Source organism: Lolium perenne, chromosome 6, assembly GCF_019359855.2.
Source record: "Lolium perenne isolate Kyuss_39 chromosome 6, Kyuss_2.0, whole genome shotgun sequence".
Lineage (NCBI taxonomy): Eukaryota > Viridiplantae > Streptophyta > Magnoliopsida > Poales > Poaceae > Lolium > Lolium perenne.
In genome coordinates this window covers 42,845,804-42,872,568 of record NC_067249.2, presented here as the reverse complement: position 1 = coordinate 42,872,568, position 26,765 = coordinate 42,845,804, and the positions used below count along the sequence as shown (strand labels likewise).

General features: G+C 43.8%; 1 protein-coding gene across 1 annotated transcript; it reads right to left on the bottom strand.

Annotated features, from left to right (window-relative positions):
- Positions 1–13,477: 13,477 nt before the first annotated feature.
- LOC127321575 (sugar transport protein MST8) lies at positions 13,478–15,927 on the bottom strand. Its single transcript, XM_051350596.2, has 2 exons — positions 15,352–15,927; positions 13,478–15,238 (listed from the first exon to the last, which is right to left on the bottom strand). Exons 1-2 carry the CDS (start codon positions 15,482–15,484, stop codon positions 13,803–13,805), a joined length of 1,569 nt encoding a protein of 522 aa, XP_051206556.1. The 5' UTR covers positions 15,485–15,927; the 3' UTR covers positions 13,478–13,802.
- Positions 15,928–26,765: the final 10,838 nt, after the last annotated feature.

The window sequence follows — 26,765 nt, the reverse complement described above, 5'->3', positions numbered from 1 at the left end:
TGCAAGACAGTTTTGCACATGCGGATACTAAGGTGGCCTTGACGAGCCTAGCATGTACAGACATGGTCTCGGAACACGTGATACCGAAAGGTAGAGCATGAATCATATGGTTGATATGATGAACACTTTGAGTGTTCGCCATTGAAATCACACCTTTTCTCGTGATGATCGGGTTTAGGTGCGGTGGATTTGGTTCGTGTGATCACTAAGACAATGCGAGGGATATTGTTTTGAGTGGGAGTTCACTTAGATTTTTAATTATGTTGAATTAAAATTTGAACTCAATCTGTCATAAACTTAGTCTAAACTTTTGCAAATATATGTTGTAGAGATGGCGTCCCCAATCAATTTTAATCAGTTCCTAGAGAAAGAGAAACTTAAGAGCAACGGTAGCAACTTCACCGACTGGTTCCGTCATGTGAGGATCTTCCTCTCGGCGGAAATCTGCAATATGTGCTTGATGCACCGCTAGGTGACCCTCCCGCAGTAAACTGAAACCGATGAAGTAAAAGCTGTTTACGAGACTCGGAAAATACGGTACTCTCAAGTTCAGTGTGCCATCCTATGCAGTCTGGAATCCGATCTTCAAAAACGTTTTGAGCACCACGATCCTCATGAGTTGATGAAAGAGCTGAAAGCTATTTTTGAGACTCATGCGGCCGTGGAATGCTATGAAGCATCGAAACAATTCTTCACCGCATGATGGAAGAAGGCAGCTCCGTTAGTAAGCACATGCTCGCCATGACCGGGCATGCGAAGAAACTCGATGACTTGGGAATAGTGATTCCTAACAGACTGGGATTAATCGTGTCCTTCAATCACCGCCACCAAGTTACAAGAACTTCGTGATGAACTACAATATGCAGAACATGAACAAGGAGTTACCTGAACTCTTTGGCATGCTAAAAGCTGCTGAGATTGAGATCAAGAAAGAGCACCAAGTGTTGATGGTCAACAAGACCACCAGTTTCAAGAAACAGGGCAAGTCTAAGGGAAAATTCAAGAAGGGTGGCAAGAAAGCTGCCACACCTCCTGTGAAACCTAAGAACGGCCCTAAGCCTGATGCTGAGTGCTATTACTGCAAGGAAAAGGGACACTGGAAGCGTAATTGCTCCAAGTATCTGGCTGATCTGAAGAGCGGCCTTGTCAAGAAGAAGAAAGAAGGTATATCTGATATACATGTTATAGATGTTCATTTCACCGGTTCTCGTTCTAGTACACGGGTATTTGATACCGGTTCAGCTGTTGCTCATATTTGTAACTCGAAACAGGAACTAAAGAATAAACGACAACTGCTGAAAGATGAAGTGACGATGCGCGTTGGAAACGGATCCAAGGTCAATGTGATCGCAGTCGGCACACTTCCTCTACATCTATCTTCGGGATTAGTTTTAAGCCTAAATAATTGCTATTATGTACCTGCGTTGAGCATGAACATTATATCTGGATCTTGTTTAATGCAAAACGGTTATTCATTCAAGTCTGAGAATAATGGTTGTTCTATTTTTATGAATAATATCTTTTATGGTCGAGCACCACAAAAGAATGGCTTATTTCTGTTAGATCTCGATAGTAGTGATACGCATATACATAACATTGATGCTAAGCGAATTAAATTGAATGATAATTCTACTTATATGTGGTAATCGTCGTCTTGGTCATATTGGAGTGAAACGCATGAAGAAACTCCATACTGATGGATTACTTGAATCACTTGACTTTGAGTCACTTGATAGATGCGAAGCATGTCTAATGGGTAAAATGACTAAGACTCCATTTTCTGGTATGATGGAGCGAGCTACTGACTTATTGGAAATCATACATACCGATGTATGCGGACCAATGAGCGTAGCATCGCGCGGTGGTTATCGTTATGTTCTAACCTTCACAGATCATCTGAGTAGATATGGGTATATCTATTTCATGAAACATAAATCCGAAACTTTCGAGAAGTTTAAGGAATTTCAAAGTGAAGTAGAAAATCAACGTAACAAGAAGATTAAATTTCTACGATCTGATCGTGGAGGTGAATATCTGAGTTATGAGTTTGGCATGCATTTAAAGAAATGCGGAATACTTTCACAATTGACACCGCCGGGAACACCTCAACGTAACGGTGTGTCCGAACGTCGTAATCGAACTCTCTTAGATATGGTTCGTTCTATGATGTCTCTTACTGATTTGCCATTATCATTTTGGAGTTATGCATTAGAGACAGCCGCATTCACTTTAAATAGAGCACCATCAAAATCCGTAGAAACGACACCGTATGAATTATGGTTTAATAAGAAACCTAAGCTGTCGTTCCTGAAAGTTTGGGGTTGCGAAGCCTATGTAAAGAAGTTACAACCGGACAAGCTAGAACCCAAAGCGGAGAAATGCGTCTTAATAGGATACCCTAAGAAAACTATAGGGTACACTTTCTATCACAGATCCGAAGGCAAAATCTTTGTTGCTAAGAACGGAACCTTTCTTGAGAAAGAATTTCTCACTAAAGAAGTGACTGGAAGAAAAGTAGAACTCGATGAGATTGATGAATCTATACTCGTTGATCGAGAGTAGCGCAAGATCGGAAGTTGTACCGATTACCGCATACACCGGCAACAGAGGAAGCTAATGATAATGATCATGAAACTTCGAACGAGGAAACCATCGAACCTCGCAGATCGACAAGGGAACGTACCACTCCTGATTGGTATGATCCTTGTCTAAATGTCATGATTGTGGATAACAATGATGAGGACCCTGCGACGTATGAAGAAGCGATGATGAGCCCAGATTCCAACAAATGGCAAGAAGCCATGAAATCCGAAATGGGATCCATGTATGATAACAAAGTATGGGCTTTGGTAGACTTACCTGATAGCCGAAAGGCTGTCGAAAATAAATGGATCTTCAAGAGAAAAACAGATGCTGATGGTAATATTACTGTCTATAAAGCTCGACTTGTCGCAAAGGGTTTCCGACAAATTCAAGGTGTTGACTACGATGAGACTTTCTCACCTGTAGCGAAGCTAAAATCTGTGAGGATTTTGTTAGCAATAGCTGCATTTTTCGATTATGAGATTTGGCAGATGGATGTCAAAACGGCGTTCCTTAATGGAGACATTGAGGAAGAGTTGTATATGGTACAACCCAAAGGTTTTGTCGATCCTAAAAATGCTGACAAAGTATGCAAACTTCAGCGTTCAATCTATGGACTGAAGCAAGCATCGAGAAGTTGGAACCGACGCTTTGATAAGGTGATCAAAGACTTCGGGTTTATACAGTGTCATGGAGAGGCCTGTATTTACAAGAAAGTGAGTGGGAGCTCTGTAGCATTCCTGATATTATATGTAGATGACATATTATTAATCGGGAATGATATAGAACTATTAAGCAGTGTTAAAAGTTATTTGAATAATAGTTTTTCAATGAAAGACCTTGGTGAAGCATCATATATATTAGGCATAAAGATCTATAGAGATAGATCAAGACGCCTAATAGGGCTATCACAGAGTACATATCTGGACAAGATTCTAAAGAAGTTTAGAATGGACGAAAGTAAGAAAGGGTTCTTACCTATGTTACCAGGCAAAGTCTTGAGTAAGACTCAAGGACCGGCTACGGCAGAAGAAAGAGAAAGGATGAGTAAAATCCCCTATGCCTCGGCAGTAGGATCTATCATGTATGCCATGCTATGTACTAGACCGGATATAGCACATGCTGTTAGTTTGACTAGCAGATATCAAAGTGATCCAGGAATGGAACACTGGACAGCGGTCAAGAATATCCTGAAGTACTTGAAAAGAACTAAGGATATGTTTCTTTGTTGGGATTTCTATTTTCGTGCCCTCGGGTCCTTAGTTGTGCTCAGTTTTCCCCAGCTCCTTAGTTTTTCCTCAGTTTTACCCAAGCGTTTGTCTGAAACCATCACACGTGATGTAACGGCCGGTTGCCCGACGGTTGACCGTTATCTTCTGACTAGTGGGGCCACGTAGAGCCTGCAAAGACACGTCAGACCATCCATCTTTGTTTGACCGTAAGCATCGCTGTATCCCTGACCAAAACGCGAACGAGTGGGGCTTCGCTATATCAAATGACAAGTGGGGCCATGACGCTGATACAAGGGGCAATACACGGGTAGGATTAGATTTTTAAACGAAGCTCTACAGCGATGGCACGGAGGAGGTGGCATGCGGGGTGCCGAGATGAGATCGACCTCCACAAAGAACTGCATGAGGCGAGACCAGACGCATTAGATAGATATGAACTAGACGCGTTTAACCATGCAAAGAAGAGAAGAAATGGTCGACGACATCGACGACCACCTCAAAACTTTGACTGACCGTGTCGGATACGAACGCGAGCAATGTAGAGAAAACTAGTGTCTCTCCTTTCTGGCGTGTATAGGTGGGTGCTAGGAGAGTGTGGTGGCGAAGGGAAAGACCTCGCGGCGGTCTGTGGCGTCCAGCATAGCGGGTCGGCATGGCCGTGCCCACAGCGGCGTGCATGCATGTTCGGCATTAGCATCAGCATGTACGTTCGGCATTGGCCTCGGCGGTATCTCTGGTGTGTCAGTGATCGAATGAGGGGACGGGATTGAGGGTGCATCCCGACGTTGACCTAGCAGTGGCGGCGAGCATAGCCATTCTGACCATGCCGATATCGGCATCGGCATCGTTTGGAGGCTATGGTGCTCGAATCAAGTTGGGATTTGTTTCTTGTAGGCCAAAATGAATTTGAAACAAGTTTCATGTTGAAGGTTAGGTAACGAAAGTTTGTAACTATCCCAAAATTATACTAGCGCCATGGTGAGGTTCTTTTTGATAGAGCTATACGGTTGGGCAAACTTTTTTGACACTTTTTAGATAGGGTTCCTTGTTGTTACACGTATGGCATCATGTATGGAAAATTTGGGGTAATTTGGAGATGTTCGAAAAAATCACTTTGCTTAAGCGCATGCCGTTTCGTCTCGCTGAAACCAGCTTTTCTAACAAGGTGATTATTCCTACCTTCTCTAAATAACCTCAAATTTCATACAGCTGATCTTCTATACATAGATAGATAGATTGTTTCGTTTTTACATTTTTCGAACTTTTTATTTCCCTTTATAATACCCAATTGATTTTCAGGTCAAAACCTCGAAAAACAGCATCATGTATGGCATCATTTTCACCCTAAATTTCAAATTTTCTGAAACTTTCCCTTTTAGATATTCCTTGTTGTTATAGGTATGCCATCATGTATGCCAAACTTTTGTAACAAATTAGGTTTTTTCTGCCTTCTCTAAATGACCTCAAAAATCATACGTGATAGGTTTATCATTCTATACAAAGATAGATGGTTTATGATTTTTTGCGTGAAAAGTAATGGCTACAACAAATTGTTGATGGTTTATCATTTTTTGCGTGAAAAGTAATGGCAACAACAAATCGGTGATGGTTTATCATTTTTTGCGTGAAAAGTAATGGCAACAACAAATCGGTGATGGTTTATCATTTTTTTGCGTGAAAAGTAATGGCAACAACAAATCGGTGATGGTTTATCATTTTTTTTTGCGTGAAAAGTAATGGCTACAACAAATTGTTGATGGTTTATGATTTTTTGCGTGAAAAGTAATGGTAACAACAAATCGGTGATGGTTTATCATTTTTTTTGCGTGAAAAGTAATGGCAACAACAAATCGGTGATGGTTTATCATTTTTTTTTGCGTGAAAAGTAATGGCTACAACAAATTGTTGATGGTTCATGATTTTTTGCGTGAAAAGTAATGGCTACAACAAATCGGTGATGGTTTATCATTTTTTTTGCGTGAAAAGTAATGGCAACAACAAATCGGTGATGGTTTATCATTTTTTGCGTGAAAAATAACGCCTAAAAGAGTTTATAATTTTTAGCGCGTGAAAAATAATACGTAAAACCGCCCTTCAAAGATACTTAGAGGGTGGAAGCTAATTAACCGCCAACAGAGAGAGAGAGGGGTTATCCTGCCCGTTCCCTATATCATACGATCAACGGTCGGCGGGCACGATCCGCGTGACATGGGATAGACCAATCAGGGCGATGTTGCACATCTGCGAGAATTTGTGAAGAGAGAGGGCAAAACTGAGTACTATCAAGAAACCAAGGGCACCTGAGTAGTAAATAGACTAAGGGATTCAAATATGAGATTTAAAAAATGGAAAATGCGTGTTTTGTACAATGAAACCCATCTTGGCCTACCTCAAACTGTTTGCAATACCAATATACATCAGTGTGAGAATTGTGGCCTCATTTAGACAAAGTATGATTTGGGGGAAGCTGTTTTGGGAAGGGCTTATTGTGGAAAACCATGCACCTTCATAGCTACTAGGTGATTTGAGAAGTGGCAATTTGTGGTAAAACTTGATTTATCTAAGATTTATCTATGATTTGAGAAGTGGCAATTTGTGGTAAAGACTCCATGAGTAAGTGCCACTCTTTTTCGGATTTTTTTGCACATTAAATGACTCATTTAACTAGTTAATCCCATTTGTTGACTCTCTGTTGACCAGCCACTTGAGGGTAAAACTGAGTATATTGCACTAGCCAAGATTAGCACTCGAGGGAAAATTGAGCACACAAAAATGCTAGTATAAGACTCGAGGGTATACCTGAGTATATCTAAATTTCCAGGGTTAGACTCGAGGACACGTGCAATTGTTGACGCGTAGACGCGGGTCGCGGTGGAGAAGTCTAGACGTGCAATCGTGGACGCGTGTCGCGTTGCAGAAGTCCAAGACGTGCAGACGTGCACCTGTGCACGCGTAGGACGCGGGTCGCATTAACCACCCCTCGCCTTTATAGACGCCTCCTCGCACTCTCTCTGTCACTCTCACTCGCTCACGCATCGCCAACTCTCTCACGTCCCATCATCTTCTCCAAAGCAAAAAACCCTCTCCCTCTTCCTCTTCCTCCGCCGGAGAGATGGACAAGGAGAATGCCAATCCCATCGTCGAGGTAGGCTCGAAGCGCGACGCCTCCATCTTCGGCGCCGTCCCCTCTACGGACGTCGCCGCCGCCGCCGTCGCCGGTGCATCGGAGGCTGCTGCCGCCGGTGGCAGTCAGATCCCGGCGGGATGGGACCCCTACGACCCCGTGCCGTACGTCCCGCCCCCGAACCCCTACGACACCTCCCTGGAGGACCCATGGAACGAGGTAACTACGGTTTGCTTCCTTTTTTGTTCCCCATTCCTTTTTGAACCCTATTTTTGCTGGTGTAGATGGATCTGTAGATGGATGAGTATTGGGCTAATATTTGCGCCGATTTTATTCCATTTTGTTTTGATCACTTCTTGATTTCGTTTAAGATTTGGGGTTCGGCTGTTCGGTTAATTTATGCAAGTAATATTGGATCTCAATCAGTTAATTTATGCAAGTAATCATGGGATCTCAATCAGTTATCTTATGCACTAATCAAAAGATATCAACCGTTTAATTTTGCAAATAATCTCGAATGTGTTCAAGTTCAGATCTAGTTCAGATCTAGAATCTGTTTCTTTGCCTATGATGAATGGTTGGGCACAAATTTTTACAGGGAGGGTTCAGCGAACCATTGCTGTGTACAAATCTGTTGTGCATGAGCTTTAGTTCGCTTACACCTTCCCTATAGATATATAATCATGTCCACTCTAACTGAGGCTGACTCTGTTTTTCTTAACTTTGTTATCATGTACGTTAGTCATCGTTGCAACTCATTCACTAGTTTCTGTTTGATATGGATCAGATGTTCGGCAGCGACGTCGGCTGCGGCGGGGAGGGGGGGGACGGCATGACTGGCCAGGTGCTGCGGAGGCGGCAGGTCGGCCAGTACATCTCCTACTTCGCCAAGGAGGTCTACAGGTGCCCCTTCTGCACCAGGAGACTCGGCGCCACGGACTTCAACTGCCTCGTCACGCATGCTGAGAACATCAGCACCACCGCCCCAAGGTCGGCACGACGGTGAACGTCCACTCCTTCCGCGCCAAGCACAGGGCGCTCGGCATGCACCTCCGCAGCTTGCAGCGGGTGGAGATCTCCGCCGGGCGCATGCCTCCGCTCAAGCCCAAGGCTCCCAAGGGGAGCAAGAGCAACAAGTGGAGGCAGAGCCGAGATGGGGTAGGCGGAGTCCCGGACGTGTCCGCTGCTGCTGCCTCCTAGTTTGTTGTTGGGATCCCTTTGTTGTTAGCTAGGGATCCCTTGTTGTTATGTTAGTATGATGGTGCTGTGAAGAACCTGTTACTATGTTGGCTGCTGTGTATGCAGCTTATTATCTATCCATATTATCTAGGGATTATCTATCCCTAGTCTACTATATTTTGTTGGCCGTACTTAGTTTTCTTGATTTACTTTGACTGTGAATTTATCGTACATTATCCTGGAGATTTGCTTCTAGATTTAACTACATACATATGGACCAGAGGGAGTACTAGATTTGCTGCCATATTGGGCAAACAACGAGGGCCAAAAGGCACAAATAATTGAAGAAAGTCAGAAATGCAAGCTTCTCTAGATTTTATACTAATTTGGTGAAAAGGACAGAGAGAAAGAGGGGAAAAAGGTGCACTTAATAATGCCAATTTGGGGCCGAGAGAGACAGAACCCAGCTCCTGCTCACGTGCAACCAAACGCTTCTCGTCCTGTCCCACGCGGTCCCTTTCTACCAGCCCCACGCGACGCGGGCCCACACGACGCGGCCCCACACGTGACAGAACGGTCAACTAAACGGGAATCCTGCCGTCTGAGCTGCTTCTGCGGGTTTCAAACAAGGGCTTGGGGAAAACTGAGGAAAAACTAAGGAGCTGGGGAAAACTGAGTACAACTAAGGACCTGAGGGCACGAAAATAGAAAGCCCTTCTTTGTTATGGAGGTGACCAAGAGCTCGTTGTAAATGGTTACACCGATGCAAGTTGGAACACTGATCCTGATGACTCTAAGTCACAATCTGGGTACGAGTTTATATTGAATGGTGCTGCAGTAAGCTGGGCAAGCTCGAAGCAGTGCACGGTGGTGAAGTCTTCAACAGAATCAGAGTACATAGCGGCTTCAGAGGCTTCATCAGAAGCGGTATGGATGAAGAGGTTCATTGTAGAGCTCGGTGTGGTTCCTAGTGCATTGGACCCATTAATCATTTACTGTGATAACATGGGTGCCATCGCCAATGCACAAGAGCCAAGGTCACACAAGAGGCTGAAGCATATCAAGCTGCGTTACCACTCGATTCGCGAGTACATCGAAGATGGAGAAGTAAAGATTTGCAAAGTACACACTGATCTGAATGTAGCAGATCCGTTGACTAAAGCTCTCCCTAGGGCAAAGCATGACCAACACCAGAATGCCATGGGTATTAGGTATATTACAATGTAATCTAGACTATTGACTCTAGTGCAAGTGGGAGACTGAAGGAGATATGCCCTAGAGGCAATCATAAAGTGGTTATTATTTATATCTTTATGTTTATGATAAATGTTTATATATCATGCTATAATTGTATTAACCGAAACATTAGTACATGTGTGATATGTAGACAACAAGAAGTCCCTAGTATGCCTCTTAAACTAGCTTGTTGATTAATGGATGATTAGTTTCATAATCATGAACATTGGATGTTATTAATAACAAGGTTATATCATTATATGAATGATGTAATGGACACACCCAATTAAGCGTAGCATAAGATCTCGTCATTAAGTTATTTGCTATAAGCTTTCGATACATAGTTACCTAGTCCTTATGACCATGAGATCATGTAAATCACTTATACCGGAAAGGTACTTTGATTACACCAAACACCACTGCGTAAATGGGTGGCTATAAAGGTGGGATTAAGTATCCGGAAAGTATGAGTTGAGGCATATGGATCAACAGTGGGATTTGTCCATCCCGATGACGGATAGATATACTCTGGGCCCTCTCGGTGGAATGTCGTCTAATGTCTTGCAAGCATATGAATGAGTTCATAAGAGACCACATACCACGGTACGAGTAAAGAGTACTTGTCAGGAGACGAGGTTGAACAAGGTATAGAGTGATACCGAAGATCAAACCTCGGACAAGTAAAATATCGCGTGACAAAGGGAATTGGTATTGTATGTGAATGGTTTATTCGATCACTAAAAGTCATCGTTGAATATGTGGGAGCCATTATGGATCTCCAGATCCCGCTATTGGTTATTGGTCGGAGTGAGTACTCAACCATGTCCGCATAGTTCACGAACCGTAGGGTGACACACTTAAAGTTGGATGTTGAAATGGTAGAACTTGAATATGGAATGGAGTTCGAATATTTGTTCGGAGTCTCGGATAAGATCCCGGACATCATGAGGAGTTCCGGAATGGTCCGGAGAATAAGATTCATATATAGGATGTCATTTTATGTGAATTAAAATGTCGCGGAAGGTTCTATGGAAGGTTCTAGAAGGTTCTAGAAAAGTCCGGAAGAAACCACCAAGGAAGGTGGAGTCCACATGGGACTCCACCTCCATGGCCGGCCAACCCTAGTGGGGGAGGAGTCCCAAGTGGACTCCCCCTTAGGGGGCCGGCCACCCCCCCATATGGGAGGTGGAACTCCCACCTCTAGTGGGAGTCCTAGCTTGGCTAGGTTTCCCCTCCATATGGAAGGTTTTTGGTTCGGGTCTTATTCGAAGACTTGGAGACCAACTCTTGGGGATCCACCTATATAATGAGGGGCCAAGGGAGGGGGCCGACCACCCCAAGACCACAAGCTGGCCGCCCCCCTTGAAGTGGCCGGCCACCCCCTCCCAAACCCTAGCCGCCCCCTCTCCTCCATATCTCCCGTGTAGCTTTAGCGAAGCTCCGCCGGAGTTCTCCACCACCACCGACACCACGCCGTCGTGCTGTCGGATTCAAGAGGAGCTACTACTTCCGCTGCCCGCTGGAACGGGAGGTGGACGTCGTCTTCATCAACAACCGAACGTGTGACCGAGTACGGAGGTGCTGCCCGTTCGTGGCGCCGAAACCGATCGTGATCAAGATCTTCTACGCGCTTTTGCAAGCGGCAAGTGAACGTCTACCGCAGCAACAAGAGCCTCCTCTTGTAGGCTTTGGAATCTCTTCAAGGGTGAGACTCGATAAACCCCTCGTTGCTACCGTCTTCTAGATTGCATCTTGGCTTGGATTGCGTGTTCGCGGTAGGAAATTTTTTGTTTTCTATGCAACGTTATCCTACACAAAACCGCACCCATTCCACCTATAACGCCCCCTCTCGCCACTCCCATAATGACCCAGCCCTAGCCACCTCACCCCTTCCCTCTCACTCACATAGCCCTCACTCCATATCTAGCGATGGCTCTCCTTTCCATCTTGAGTGGTGTTGCTCCTTTTCAAGAGCTCGTTTCAATGATCAATAAAGGGGGGATCAACAGGTAATCGGTGGCAGCCCTGGTCAATGAGACCAAACGTTTGTGCCTGGAGGGAAATGTTGGTTCTACCCAGCATATTAGTAGGCATATGAATTCTATTAGTCATACCTTAGCAAGACTTGGTAGCATGTCTAGATGCTCCAAGACTTGGTCTGGAAGGGACCATACATAATTATAGATGCTTGTAACCAAGATCAAACGCCTTTGCCTTGATTAATATATTTCAATTTGCAAAACAAAGAGTGGTGTTGCTCCTCTCCTACACCATGACCGAGCATGAGCATTCAACCAACCTCCTCTCAGCAGCTAAGTAATAGATGGACACAAGTGAGGAGGCATTGTACAAAGCACACATTTGAATGTCATGACCCATCGTTGGTCCCACGTGAGAACCAAGGACCACTGATGACGGCGTATGTAGAAGATGAGGATGAGAAGTCATCTGACGCCAATGTGAGCGGTGCCTAAGGTTCAAAAAATATAATTAAGTTATTTTGTTCTCTGTATTTTCTTTAATTGTGTGTGCTTGAAAGTTACTATTGTAATTTAGTTTTAGTTTGGTTCTTTGTTCTGATGTTTAATTCTATATGCTTGCAATTTAGTATGTTAGTTTAGTCTGCTAGTTTGTTATATGCTAGTTGTTTGTTCTTCCATTTGTTGTATATGCTTGCATGTTAGTATTTAATTTAGTTTTAGACTCCATAAATATCATTAACAATCTTTGTGTGGGTTAGTTCTTTGCAATCTAAAATAGGGTGTATTTACTATTTTTTATTACTAATGAATTCTTATGTCCTCTAGGGCGAGACACCGTGGAGACGTAGGAGAGAGGCTCCCTGAATGTCCCAGTGAAGTCAATGATGATGAGTTGTTAAAAAAAATTATAGTACGGTGAATTGGAATACGGAGTATCCGTCATTGTTGCGGCAGCTATGAAGACATAGCATCAGGGTCACGTCTACGGTTTAGTGAAGCCGGTGTCACCGGTTTTTGTTGTTTTGTACAATAGACATTGAAAACATGTATTTTTTGTTTCTTCGTGATGGGTGTCAGTATCTTAGGTGATGGTCTTAGTTATGTGCATTTTTGGCCACGTAAACATAGGCAACTACGTAAACATCCGTGAGGTTTCACATCCGTGACAGTGTCATGGTGATGGAGCTCTTCTATGTTCTCAATGGACATTTCCATATGTGTCTACAATATCACTTGGTAGTATTGTGTGTAGATAATATGGATATGAAAATTTATTTTCAAGGTTGTTCATAACACTAAAATGTTGATGAGGAATATAATAATTGATTGTGTGTTCACCCATTAAGTTAGAAAGTGTAATGAAATCTGGCAAATATAGAAACCGCCCACGACTAGTTGGGTCTTCTCATTCGGTTATATCATACTTTGAGTTGTTGTTATGTAATATCTTTATTCCATAATATAAGCCGTTTTAGCAAACTAAAAGATTACAAGTAAAATTTTCAAAGTTGATTATGTAGCATTGGGGCCTAGGCCTAGGCTCAAGCCCAAGTTGCTTGGAATGTAGGTTCCCCGATGTTGTCCCAATAACGGTTTTGTGGCAATCATGAAGCCTTGTGGATTCATAAATACTCCATCCATCATAAAATGGAAGGCGTATAAGATTAGTCAAAAGTAAAACCCCACTAAGTTTGACCAAATATTTACGGCAAAATCTAACCATTCACGATATTGAATAGACATATTGAGAAAATATACTTTATGGTGAATCTTTTGATATTTATTTACTATTTTAGATTTTCATATTTTTATATAAACTTGGTCAAACTTAGAAGATATTGATTTTTTTACTAAACTTATATGCCTTATATTTTGGCAACGGAGGGAGTATATTGTTTTGTGTAAACAATCCAACTTTATGAATTAAGTAAACAAAGTAGTATATTAGATCGAAGGAAATGGAGCAAACTCGACAACACATATGCCAGATAAAGATAATTTGTGCATCTTGATATTCCTCCATGATTCAGTGAAAAAAATAAATAGAAAAAGACCAAGCATGCAAGGCCATCGAATCGCTTCGTGCTTGCGCAAAGAACAAGAGCATGAAAGGATGGACCAGGACAACCAACAGTGATCACTGAACCACAGTAACCATATAGTGAGATTATGGTCATTTTTTGTTTTGGTAATACTTTACAAGAACTTTCTGACAAGTTGACACCAAACAAACATGAAACAATTACAAGATGATGAGTCTCCTATGATCAATTCTACAACACAAGAATCATAACACTAGTTAATTTAGTTAGATTCTGCACACTTTGGCTTAACCAATTCGCGCTCTCGTGCTAGCTACATCGATGAAGCAGAGCTGTACCTGCAGCCAATCGTGTCGGTCCGTGTAGTGTACCCACCGATCATCCGATCTGCCTATACCTCCATGGCTAGAGATCACTAGATCGATCAGCTCATCTCTAGCGCTATCCTCTTCCTCATCTCGGCGCCGCGCGCGTCGGCGCTGCTGTCGACGATGTACTTCCTCCAGAACCAGTGCTTCCTCCAGACGTGCGACACCTCCTCGAGCGGCACGCACTTGGTCTCCGGCAGCACGACGGCGATGAAGAGCGTCATGAGCAGCAACCAGGCGCCGAAGAAGAAGAAGAGGCCGAACCTCAGGTGGCACAGCAGCGTCAGGAAGATCTGGCCGATGAAGGCCGTGAAGCACATGTTGACGGCCACCGTGATGCTCTGCGCCTGCGACCGCACCCCCAGCGGGTACACCTCGCTGGGGATGAGCCACCCCATCGGCCCCCACGACCACGCGAAGCCGGCCACGTACACGCAAATGAAGAGCACGATGCACATGGCGTATTGCTCCGAGATGGCCCCCGTCCCGCTGAGGCCGAACTGGAGCCCGATGAAGGTGCCCACCAGGATCTGGGAGATGATCATCTGGGTGCCGCCCTGCAGGAACAGGGCACGCCGGCCCACCTTGTCGGCGGTACAGAGGGCGACGAAGGTGGAGAACACGTTGACGAGTCCCGTGATGACGGAGGACACGATGGACGCGTCCTGCCGGAACCCCATCGTCTTGAACAGCACCGGCGCGTAGAACATGATGACGTTGATGCCGGTGAGCTGTTGGAAGAAGGGCACGGTGAGCGCGAAGACGAGCTGCGGCTTGTACCTCCCGCCGATGAAGAGCTCACGCCACGGGTTGACCACGGCCTTGCTCTCCTCGCAGGCGGAGACGAGGTCGTCGAACTCCTGCCGCACGTCGTCGGGCCCGATGCCCCTGATCTGTGACAGCACGGCACGGGCCGTCTCGGTCTCGCCGCGGCTGAGGAGGGAGATGGGCGTGTCCGGGATGGCGAGGGAGCCCAGGGCGATGACGCCGCCCGGGACGGCGCCGAGGGCCAGCCCGACGCGCCAGCCCCAGCCGCCGATGAACTTGGCGGTAAAGTAGTTGGCCAGACTCGCGGACAGGATCCCGATGGTGATCATGAACTGGAACAGGATGTTGAGCATCCCACGCTGCTGAGCGGGCGCCATCTCCGAGATGTAGAGCGGCGAAGCGTGGATGCACAGGCCGACGCCGACGCCGAGGAGGAGGCGGCCGGTGAGGAGGATGGGGAAGGTGGTTGCGACGCCGCCCATGCAGGCGCCGAGGACGTAGGCGGAGGCGGCGGAGAAGAGGGTCCACTTGCGGCCGAAGGTTCGCGCCATGAGGCTGGCGAAGAGGGAGGCCACGGCGGCGGAGAGGAAGAGCGAGGAGCCGAAGAGGGACAGCTCCTGGCTGTCGAACTTGCAGTACTGGTTCGTGATCACCTGCTCCTTCTGTTGCCGGTAGATGTCCGGGAAGAACATGATCAAGAACGACTCCGTCGACGTCAGACCGGCTACATTTTTGTTCATTCAGTCATTCGCCGACGCCGGCGTAGAAAAACGAGTCAGATTCATGCACGGGTAGGGCAGCGATCGATGGATGAAGCCAGGTTAATGAACTACTTACCGGTGAGGCCGATGTCGTAGCCGAAGATGCAGCCGCCGACGGAGGCGACGAGACAGGAGTAGAAGACGTAGCCGGTGACATCGCCAGGGTATGTCTTGTACCTGGCGTGGTGCACGATCACGGCTCCTGGCATCTTGCCCGGCCAGGAAGCAACGACGACGTCGGCCTAGCTCAGCGGGCGCGCGAGAGGGGATCGAGCAGAGATGATCGATGGTAGGTGTTGCTACCACGCACGGTCGTGCAGCTAGCTAGAAGGCCCCTCCGATCGATCGGTGGCCTGCGCAGCGGAGGAGAGGGAATGCGTCAAAGAGGGGAGTGGCGAGTTACTTAAACGGGAAGAGCCCCCGGCGAGCGGTGCGACGGCAATGTCGGTGCATGGTCGGGCGCCATGGCTTCTCGTCCTAAATCGTAGGAGGCGTGGTGGGCATGCATGCACCTAACCGTCTCTTGTACTCGTGTGTCAATGGACCGGGAATGGATGTCTTATTGTCTTGTCTCCTTTGTTTCAAGGTCAACCACGCTTCGGACTGCTAATTTTGGAAGCTGATATTTCGCGTTTCCCATACCCTCTTTGTATAAGAGATTTTACGAGCAATTTGGAGCAATTGGATTCTATAGAAAACTTTATAGTTTTCCTAATTCTTATTCAAATGAGAAATAACTTAAACACCAACAAACTCCTGAGGATGTTGAAGGGGGGATTGGTATTGGTCAGTTGCACAATGGTCACAATCGAAATTGTTCCACTTTCCCAAAGTTGTATCTGTTGCCCAACCTATTTGTGATATGTGCAGAAGGATTGTCGACCCTAATCGGCAAGTTTCGGTAGAGTTAAAATCATAGTTTAAAATAGCCGGCTATAGACGGGCTATAGCCCGCTATAGCCTTTCCCGCATGGTGCGGCTAACTGCATTAGCCCACTAAAAGGTGTCAAAATCCTTAAATAGCCGGCTATAGCCAGGCTATAGCCGGGCTATAGCTGTTTTGGAGGCCGTGGCTATATTCTGTAGCCGGCTATTTTAAACATTGGTTAAAATAATAAGGAATACAAAATACAGTGGATAGGATGGGAGAGGATGGCAAGACCAAAGTCGGTGGGAGGGCTTGGTTTCTATGATATCCATGTGTTTAACATCGCAATGTTGTCAAGATAGGTGTAGAGGTTGATTCAGAACCGGGATAGTTTATGGGCCAAGATCTTATGTGCCCATTACTACTCGGATGGTAACATCTTGGAGGCAAAACCCGCGGAGGAAACATCCTATGCTGGAGTTGTTTGTTTCATGAGGTAGAGTTTATTGAGGAGGTGAGAATTTGATCTGGTCCGTGGTTGCCGATGAAGAATAAGTGTTTTAATATATCATCATGATGACAAAAGGCATATTTTTTACTTTCATGTCAGTTACGTTTTGCAAGGTCGTTTTTAGTTAGAATAACACCCTTCAAAGATACCATGCGAAAAGCTTAGTCTTAAGTGGTATCTTCATCTTCCAAATCATCTTATTATTACAACCGGCTCAAGAGGCTAAATCATCGCTCCATACATGGAATCCATCAAGAATTTACCATTCTCATTTAGGTTCCAACGGAAGTCATCTATGTCACAACAGGTGGGTAGGATTCCATCACCTTAGTAATTGTATCACCTTTGTGATGCACAATATTGTATAGAATTAGATATTGTTATAGGAGTGTGGTAATTCCTAACAATTTGTCCTCCCAGAATCCTATCTCAGATCCAACTTTTATAGAGAAAGAACCATATGGAAATAAATGTTTTTTTGTCGCCATAAGGCCAACCCAATTATATGGATCTCCCGATATGAGAGCCAACATACTTTCTCCTTAGAATGGATTGCCAAGCCCCATCGTCATGAGTAGTCTTGCCATCCATTTACCTAATAGAGCCATGTTCTTGACCTGAAGGTCATGAACACCAAGCCATCCTTCCTCTTTTGGGCAGCAGGCTACACTCCATTTGGTTAGCCGGTATTTTCTTTTCTCACTATCTCCTTGCCAAAACAATCTTGATTGGAGATAATCCAATCTACTCAAGACTCCTTTGGGTATCTGGAAGAAGGAAATCATACGGTATCATGTTTGTTAGTACTAAATTAATGTGAACCAATCTTCCATCCAGAGATAGTAGTCTTACTTTCCAACTACTCAGACGTCTTTGCAGCCTCTCCACGGCGTGTTTCCGTTTTGCTAAAGTAAGCCTCCAAAAATGATTCAGAATGTCGAGATAGCTAATTGGAAACTGTCCCAACCCACAACCATAAGCTCGGCATATATGTTGGCCACATCTTGGGCTTCATCAAAACGGTACACTTTCAAGGAAATTAATCTTAAGACCTGATAATTGCTCAAACACTGATCATATTAATTTCAGTTTTTTCGCTTTCTCAAGGTAATGTTTCATAAAGATGATTGTACGGATATTCCACCATCGACAGGTTGAGGAACCACCGCTTCAATTTTCCATCAGCTTTTGCACGCTCTATAATTATAGCAACCATATCCGCCACTATGTTAAATAGCATTGGTGATAGCGGATCGCCTTGCCTTCAACCTTTTTTCATCTGGAAATATTTACCAACGTCATTGCTGACTTTGATGGCGACGCTTCCTCCTAAAATTTATGAATTAAAGCTCACTACTTATTAGAAAATCCTTTCATTTTGAGTTTTTGCTGAAGGAAAGACCACTTAACTTCGTCGTACGCTTTTTCAAATCGATCTTAAGGATGACAACATTCATCTTCTTACGGTTCAACTCATGGACTGTCGCATGCAAGGTTACCCCCCCCCCCCCCCCTTCAGGATATATCTTCCTTGCCTAAAAGCAGTTTGAGTATGGCGTACTACATGGCCAATCACTGAATTAAGCCTAATACTAGCGGCTTTCGTGAAAACCTTAAAGCAAACATTAAGAAGGCAAATCATTCTGTAATGCTGAATTATTTCTACCTCATTAACCTTTAGCAACAACATCAACGACAAAGTCTTTATTCTCAAACAAGTTGGGGTAGGCTAGAGGTGAAACCCATAAGATCTCGTAACCAACTCATGGTTCTGGCATCGACAACCATTATCTGTGCTACACTTGGCTGTGTAATGCACCAATCTCCACTATACTCATAAGCTTCCAATGTCTTAGGATTACCTTTTTCTCACTTATTGCTTGCCATCGCCCTCATACACATTGATTCTAGCTCTATTGTGCTAGTTTGTGCATCTATGTTAAGATTCATTTTTCAGGAACACAAACTAGGAGAAAGAGATACAAAGCTTAATGCGCTATGTGAATTTGTAAAATTTAAATCTAAAGTGAGAATACACATGGCTATGAATGTCACATTTTGAGTGGGTAGTGTTTTTGGCGTATTCAGAATTCGAATCTTGGTAAAAAAAAAGCCTTACATTTTTCCTCCAAAATTTCATGAGAATAAGAATTAGTAATAGGGACGAAAGTTGTCAAAAAAGGAAAACCCCTACTTTGCTCATGTAACACAACAAGAATTCTTCTAGCACCTCTAGTACTTTCACCATTGCACGTGACATGAAAAACAATGGAAGAATGTATGACCATGCTTCGCTTATGGTATGAAGCGACCAACGTGAACGGCCTGCCTAACGATACAGGCACTGGAGATCCCGCCTCCTGCATACTCAACCCGATGGGAGAAACGGGATTGGTGGGATTTCCTGGAGCTGGAGAGATGTGTCCCGCGGGACTCGTTAATTATTCCGCACATGGAGAACTCTCAACCACGCTACACACTGTCGGCCTCGGAGAGTGTGAGGCGCCAAGTCACCTATTATTGTTAAGATTGATGAGGCGCATGACAGCTACGCTAATCCCGCTAGTGGAAATTGCGATCCCACAAATGGAACAAACATGTTTTCCTGGCGGGACGAGAGACGGGCTTGAGGTAGGCCCGTCCCACTAGCATCGTTAGTTGGATGCACCAAGGTGAATGGTTTTGGCAGTAGATAAAAAGAATCTCATACAAGTAGAATGGAAACGAGCTAAAGTTTTCAAGAATTGGCTGTCATAAGCAAAGGCCTACTCGACTAGAAGTAGTAGATTGATCACCAAAGGACTGCCTGTTAGAAATGCTCAAGAAAAATGTTCTTTCTTTTTCCAACGTTCAGAGTTTGCCAAAGCCATTGTGCCATCATCTCGCTATCACCAGGGTCAAGCGACCACGACAACTGACTTCAAAGAACACAAGATCTGGATCGACACGATTAAAGCGGAGCTGGAAGATGTCTGCTCTAGCGTCTCAGCTGCTCGGTCTTTGACAAAGACCTGATGCTCCACTAAAACACGTCTACATATATGCATATTTTAGCAGAATTCGGATGTTTTTTTATAAACAAAAGTAGTACTAAAATCTGCTATCATCAACCGTAGAATGTAGACATAGTATGATCCACGCTGCAGTGAGAAGCAATAGCCTGAATACGAGTTCCGCATAGCCGTCTAAAGGAACTAAAACAGCATCAGATGTTTATACGTGTCAACTTGCACCTCACACATTCAGGTCGGAGCATGTTTGCCAGACTGCCACTTAACATGCATATTTTAATAAAGTTGAGACATCCTTTTATGGACAGATGCAGTACTACAATCTGCTATCATCAAACTAAGAATCTAGACATAGTATGATCCACGCTGCAACGAAAAGCAATAACCTGAATATGAGTTCCGCATAGCCGTCTAAAGGAACTGAAACAACACTCACACATTCAGGTCGGAGCAGAGTTGCTGAAGCTCGTGTGTGGCAGACTGCCACTTAACTGGACTTTGGGATAGAATGAACCATTTGTGCTAATGATTCCAGAGGTTGCAGCTTCTCACCATGCATCTACTGGGATTCTTGGCCTTGTAGGCATGGAGTTGGAAGAAACGCTTTATTATAGGACACCTTCGAATCAAAGCATTAAAATGATGAAACCTTTGGGTTGGAACGTCTGGGTTCCTCCCAAGTGCAATCTCTTTGCTTGGTTGGTGTCTTGGTGATCTAGAATAGAGTTTGGACAGCTGGCCACCTTGATCAAAAGGGTTAGCCAAATTTGGGGGTTTGTTCCCTTTCAAGCAGATGAAGGAGTTGGCGATCCACCTCATGTTCATGTGTTTACACTCCCGTTTCTCCGTGGTTAGGCTTCCCTCAGGTGAGACTGACCTTTTAGAGGCACTTGTCAACTGTTCATGTCTTGGGAAAATTTGAAACGAGGCAATGAGCACAACTCTAGGATCTTTCATGTCTCATCTCTGCATGAGCCAAGTGTTTGGTGAACTTCATCCAGGGAGAATAGAGTGAAACCCTCCGCTGCTCCCACCCCATCTCTCTCCGTCTCGCCCCCTCCAGATCCGGGCCGGCCGGCCCCTCCCCCTCCCTTCTCCGGCGTTCGCCGGCGTTGTGGTGTGGTGAGGGACCCTCCCCTTGTACAGCAGTAGTGTAGATTTAGGTCTAGGTTCTTTGCTTTTGCTGGAGTTTGGCTTGATGCCGATGTCTGGGGTGCTCTGGCTGCTCTCGAGCTCCAGCCTGGAGGCGGCGAGCCTCGCCCTGGCCGTGGTGCTCCTGCGGTGGGAGCCGGACGCGGCCGTCGAGGCTTGTCAAAGATCCTCTGTCAATAAGCTCGGTGCCTGGCCTTCTGATTTCGATCCGGAGGCCGTTGCCGGGGAGGAGAAATCTGGATTGGCTGTTCTTCCTATCTGCTGCAGCCATCAAGGAGATGGAGGGGGGATTGGAAGCGTGCAGTTCAGCTTGCTTCTTCTTGGTGGGGATTTGCTGCTGCTATCTGCGGAGTTCCTCAATGGCGGCGAGCTGGCGCCGCTGTTATTCTCGGTCAAGGCGACCACTCCGCGCTGCGGTCCTGCGGGAATCGTGGCTTCTTCAACCTCCAGGCCGGTGTGCCAAGTAGGAGGCCCTTCCACGGCTCCGTCACGGCGTTCTTCGTCACGCCTCCGCCAAGTGGTCTCGTCCCCGGCGTCGGTGTTGACGGCCGCGAAGTTGAGTTCGTCAAGCTGCGGTGGAGAAGGCTCGAAGGTCTTGATTTCTTTTTCTCTATTTGTTCGAGGGTGCTCTGTGTAAAAATGGAGGTCGTACTTGCACTTTTTCTTTTAGTTTGGACCTCCATACAATTTGTAAACCCACCGCTTTAATATATGCAGCAACTGGGTCCTTCTGGACCCGATCCTCGTTAAAAAAAAAAATCCAGGGAGAATAGTTGTCGTGTTTTTTTTTTTTTGTCTCCTTTAACACTGCCTGTGTTCCGTGCCATCAGGGGGAGTTTGGCTTCAGCGGTGCAACATCTCCTCTCTTAATTAATGAAATGGCAAGCCTTTTGCCTCGTTTCCAAAAATAAAAGTAAGCAAATGCAGGATAACCAACGTGATTAGACATTATAGAGAGAAAGTAACATAAATGTCACACCCACAACTATAGTTGCACGCCTGCACCAACCGAAAGACCCCCAACATCCAAATTGGCAGTTGCAGTATTTCATATAGCCCCCGAGGAGCCATGTAAAAACTGCAAAATGTGAACGAAAAGAGCAGCTATAGAGCACGTGTTTTACATTAATTAACAAGTTAGTTGCTGTACAAGAGATAACGTTGACAGGAAGATAAGGAGGTACGCAGCGCACGTGATGGAAAGGGCCATTTGGTTGGTTTGAGCACCGGCAGGAATGGACCATAATCAAATACACTGTAACTGTACTACCACTATTCATTAGTACTCTGGTAGTATCAGCAGCCCAGTGCCAGCCCACCATGTGATGTGATGATGTACCCCCCTTCAGACTTCAGAATTGGATAAGTTCGACATTATGTCATTTCTGATCTTATAAAACGATAAGAAAATTTAGAGCCTACAACATAGCCTTTTTTTTAACCATCCTTCGACCTCTGCCCCAAAAGCATAAATGGTACAGTAGAGAACTAAATAATGGTGCATTAGCTCCTAATATGAGAGAAAAATTGTAGAAGGCTGATAGCTAGACGGTTTACCCGAAAGAGCCTCTATCTTTGTACAAAAAGAACTGAAAAGAACACAGCCCCTCCACTGAAAGTAAAAGTAAATAGACCCTAAGCATTAACATTTGGATTCAATCTATAATCTACTCCGTAGTAAAGAGACATGAACTTTGTACAGTGAGATTTGGGTATAGTTCTTAAATGAATAATGTCTTTGAATGTGCAAATTGAATTGCAAATTAAATTGCAGTGTCCAGCGTACCTGATCAATGCTAATTACTCCCAGCTGGCCCCAGGGTCTGAAGTATAAGATCGTGCAGCTTTACAACGGGCCCCTTTCATCTGTCATGGGTGGACTTTGCTGGCCAAAGGAATACAGTAGGCAAAACACAGGATGAACATAAACTTACTTCAAAGATTGCATCAATCTGCCAGAGTTCTTCACAAAATCAACTAAGCAACGTTGTAATAACATGGGTGAGAGATATGTCGCTTTGAACTTTGAAGAGCAAGGAAAATAAAGTATGCCTAAAGGGAAGGGGCACATAATATAGAAAAAGGGCCACCAACTGAATAAAGAGAACATCAGTAGGATTCAAAACTTCCAGCAATTGAGTAGTCTCCTATTAATTTACAAGCTTACCCATAACTTTGTAGATTACCTTTTACAAGCTTACCCACTTTAAGGAGGCGAGGACTAATGTTACTCCAATTCACAACTGAAAATACATTTCTCTATGTAGACCCCACGTAGCAAATAGCCCACTGACTTAAGATCTAAAGCACACAGAGAAAGTAGTCTGGACTCACATAACCCAGACAATTTTACTAGAAAACGTAGAATGAGCACTCGTTCGTTGAAAACTCAACATATAATTTGTTGCCTCTCATTTTTTATTTTTTTAGTACAGACATAGTGAACAATGTACTATGCATAGAAGGTTGGAAGCAGAGCTGACCTGAGCTGTTGCTGCAAGACTTCTCCAGCCCACGTTTCCTATCGGAACTCCAACCACATGCCCGGCTGCTCACAATGAAATAAAAAATCGGACAGATTTCCCAATACCAGCACCCGAAAAGAAAAGAAAAAAACCTTTGTATGGCTCTGAGGTAAAGATGTTTCGCCAGCTATGTCTGATAAGTTCTTTCACAGTTATTACTACATGCTAGGACATCTTTATCACAATCTTGCTTGCTCCTTAGGCTTGCTCGAGTACCCAGAAGTACCTTCAGCAAATATGAATCATCCATTCTACAAGCATTTATGACTGGACAACAAGATCATGAACACATCCAACTGCTCTTGCAAATGGCAAAAAGGACAGGAACTTGAACAAGTACACCAGATAGTGTACATCCAGAAATGTCTGTGTAACAGTGTATGCTCTCGTATCTCAACTAGTTCTCTGCAAACTAACAAACAAACATATGAGGCCTAACCACAACAAAATCACAATGCACAATGCAAAGGTCTAAAGTTCTAGCGTAGTGTGTAAAACAATTTTTCCAAAAATATTATTATTGACAAAACCGAGCAGAACGGTTTTTACTCATGAACTGATGTCTTCTGAAATTTGATTAGTCATCTTCTGATACACAGACTATTATGCTATTACAAAAAAAAAAAAAAAAAAAAAAAAGCCCAGTGCTCATAGTTACACACATGGATTGCTTATTACTAAGATCACTCAGAAAAAATGAACAAGATGATATATATTAGGTACAAGAAAGAAGAAAATCATATGAAGTTCTCACATGTGAGAATAATATATGTGAAAAGTTACCTACGAAGGTCTTTTGTATCTGATGTTTCTTAATTTAGCAAGGTAAGGCTCAGTTTATGTGCCAAGATATTATCAGCCAGGTGGGGCAATTTATACATCCTTGCAGCAGAGAATTCTTTATCAAGTCATACACAAGTTAACAAGCATCATGCACAATAACTATTTTCTAGTATTGCAAACAAGACTTGTCCATGTGTAAACTCATGAACAAAGGATCTACCTCATGCATGATTCCATTGCCAAGACCTAACTTCCAGTACTGCCTTCATGAACTTCAGAGGAATTGAAAGAGTCGGATTAATTTAGAAGCTTTGCGATAAGCTGCAAAAAAAATTTCTGTTAGTTCACCATTTTTCTATGTGTCGAATAGCAATTAATTTAAACTCGGTTTGAAGGTTTACTATGGCCAGTCCCACAACAGGTTACACAGTGCATAGTGCAACATACTAGCTAGATAGCATCTTAATAAGTATGCTGCACTCAGATATCGTCACGAAGCAATGTAGTAATGCTTAAAGTGAGAGTTGAAAATTATATACCATAGATCCCAGACAGCCATATAAGCATGACAAGGTCACCATATAGGATCATCTTTAAACCGTCACAAAACAAACACAGGTTCTGTAGCAAGAAATTAAGATGTATGAGAGTTCATTGAACATTTGTCCCACAACTAAATAGCATACCCATCTAATTCTCATTCCAAAATGTTGCAGTATCTAAATAATTACTGTTTCTTAAGAACATGAATTCATTAACTTTTTTCTTCAATCTTGAAAATGATGAGCTTCATAGAACACAAAATGCATTTTTAATGAGTAAATATTACTCGACACCTTCACATCAGATTAGAGCAAGTGTAATCAGCTGATTCCAGATAGCTGGACATCAAGCCCAAAGAAAGCTACACAAATCCTATCATAGAGGGTTTAAATATAGCAAAACCAAACAAATGCACAAGTATCACTGCTTTTAAGCATGCAAGTGCATAAGATGGGTTCCAACTAGTAAGATAGTGGATCCGGTCGCATCACTATCCATATCCTTTCAGAAATCCCAATGATGTGTGGCTCTACAGTTCCATGTGGCATGCTTGCTGGATAAGGTGCAAAACCAAAGCACTGAGATGTGGTATGACTTTTTCACTTTCATGTAAGAGCACCATAGCCCCATGAACTACCCCCACCTTCTTGGCTGCACTATTAGGATACTTCAAGAAATCATAAGCATGATATCATCAGTGCACCGTCTTAAATCTACATTTGTCCCTTATCAACTTCTTGCACGGATATCCCTTTCCTAGATATCAACTTCTTGCACAGGTATCATCAGTGCTCCGTTTCAAATCTGCATTTGTCTCATAAGGCATTGTTGCCAGCTTTGAGTAAAGCTAGCTCCCACTATCTGCAATTTTTCTTACACGAAAAGACAACATTAATTCTGACCTACTACAGTAATTGTATAAGAAAAAAAAACAGAAAGATAATACATGTGGATCATACAACTAAATTTGATTGTTGGGAAAATGAGAGGTACGAGAATTAGCTAATTATCGCTACAGTCTCGACGTAGAACATAAATGCAATTAACATTGGTAAAAAAAATTCCATGATCTACAAGCCCAAAAGAGCATGTGCACTTAAAATGAGCATGTAACCTTATATGTATTGGTCTGAAGGGAAGATCTACAACATTGCTTTCCTTTGCATCAGTTCAACTGAGTAAAGAAAAGGTATTCTGAATACAATGAGAGCAAGGGTGTTCACAAAGTTCTTTTTTCTTGAGATAACTCTCTATAACACTACCCCTGTCAGGCTGCCAGGCTGCCAAGCTTCTATACTGAAATCTGTTCACCTATTGCTAATATCAATGACCATGGAGAGAGCAGTACTTTCCGTAAAATATAGTAGTATTAAAGGCCTAAAGGAATCCTTTCAGAAATGGTATGCTGAGGTAAGCAGAGAAAACAATACATACTTGGAAGATGTGTTATGCAAGATGATATCATCTCTTAAAGGTTGCACATACATCATGACTAGAATCCAAAAGAGTGGCCATATTGTAATTGAAAAGTTCGCGTGACCATATGATTCATGTCTATACGATCAAGTACATTCCATGCTACATGTAGTATCTAAGCTCAAACATAGGTTTACCTACATAACGGGTAAAGAAGAGATATAAGGTTCCTGGCAGCTGCACTTTATACAACTTTATCTGCCATTAACATATCTTTTATGGTAGGGCAACAGATTATAGGGAACTTCGTTTCATCAGATTGCTCGTATACATAGAAGTCAATAAACTTTGACAAAATAAGGTAATAGCTATTTTCAGACTAACAAAGGGAGATTGCCTCGGCGGATAACACTAAGGTATCTTATATCACACAGTAGCTTACCAGTCCAAATGTACAACAAAATGACTCCATCGTCCAGGATCTGAAATCAGTTTACCATCTTGTCCCCACAAAATGTAGTAAGTCCTGTTCCTAAGGATATGTATTTCAAAAAAACATGATTTGCCAGCAGCAATTTATACATAAGCTAAGTCCAAACTCCAGAGAGATGGATGATCGAGCAAATCACCAGGCAATCGTAGCAGGAACAGGGCAATAGTAGAAAAGGGAAGAGAGGCAGA

Coding starts and splice junctions, on each gene's coding strand:
- LOC127321575 (XM_051350596.2), bottom strand. CDS start 15,484: ATGCCAGGAGCCGTGATCGTGCACCACGCCAGGTACAAGACATACCCT. Junction 15,239..15,351: donor CTACGACATCGGCCTCACCG/GTAAGTAGTTCA, acceptor ACAAAAATGTAG/CCGGTCTGACGTCGACGGAG.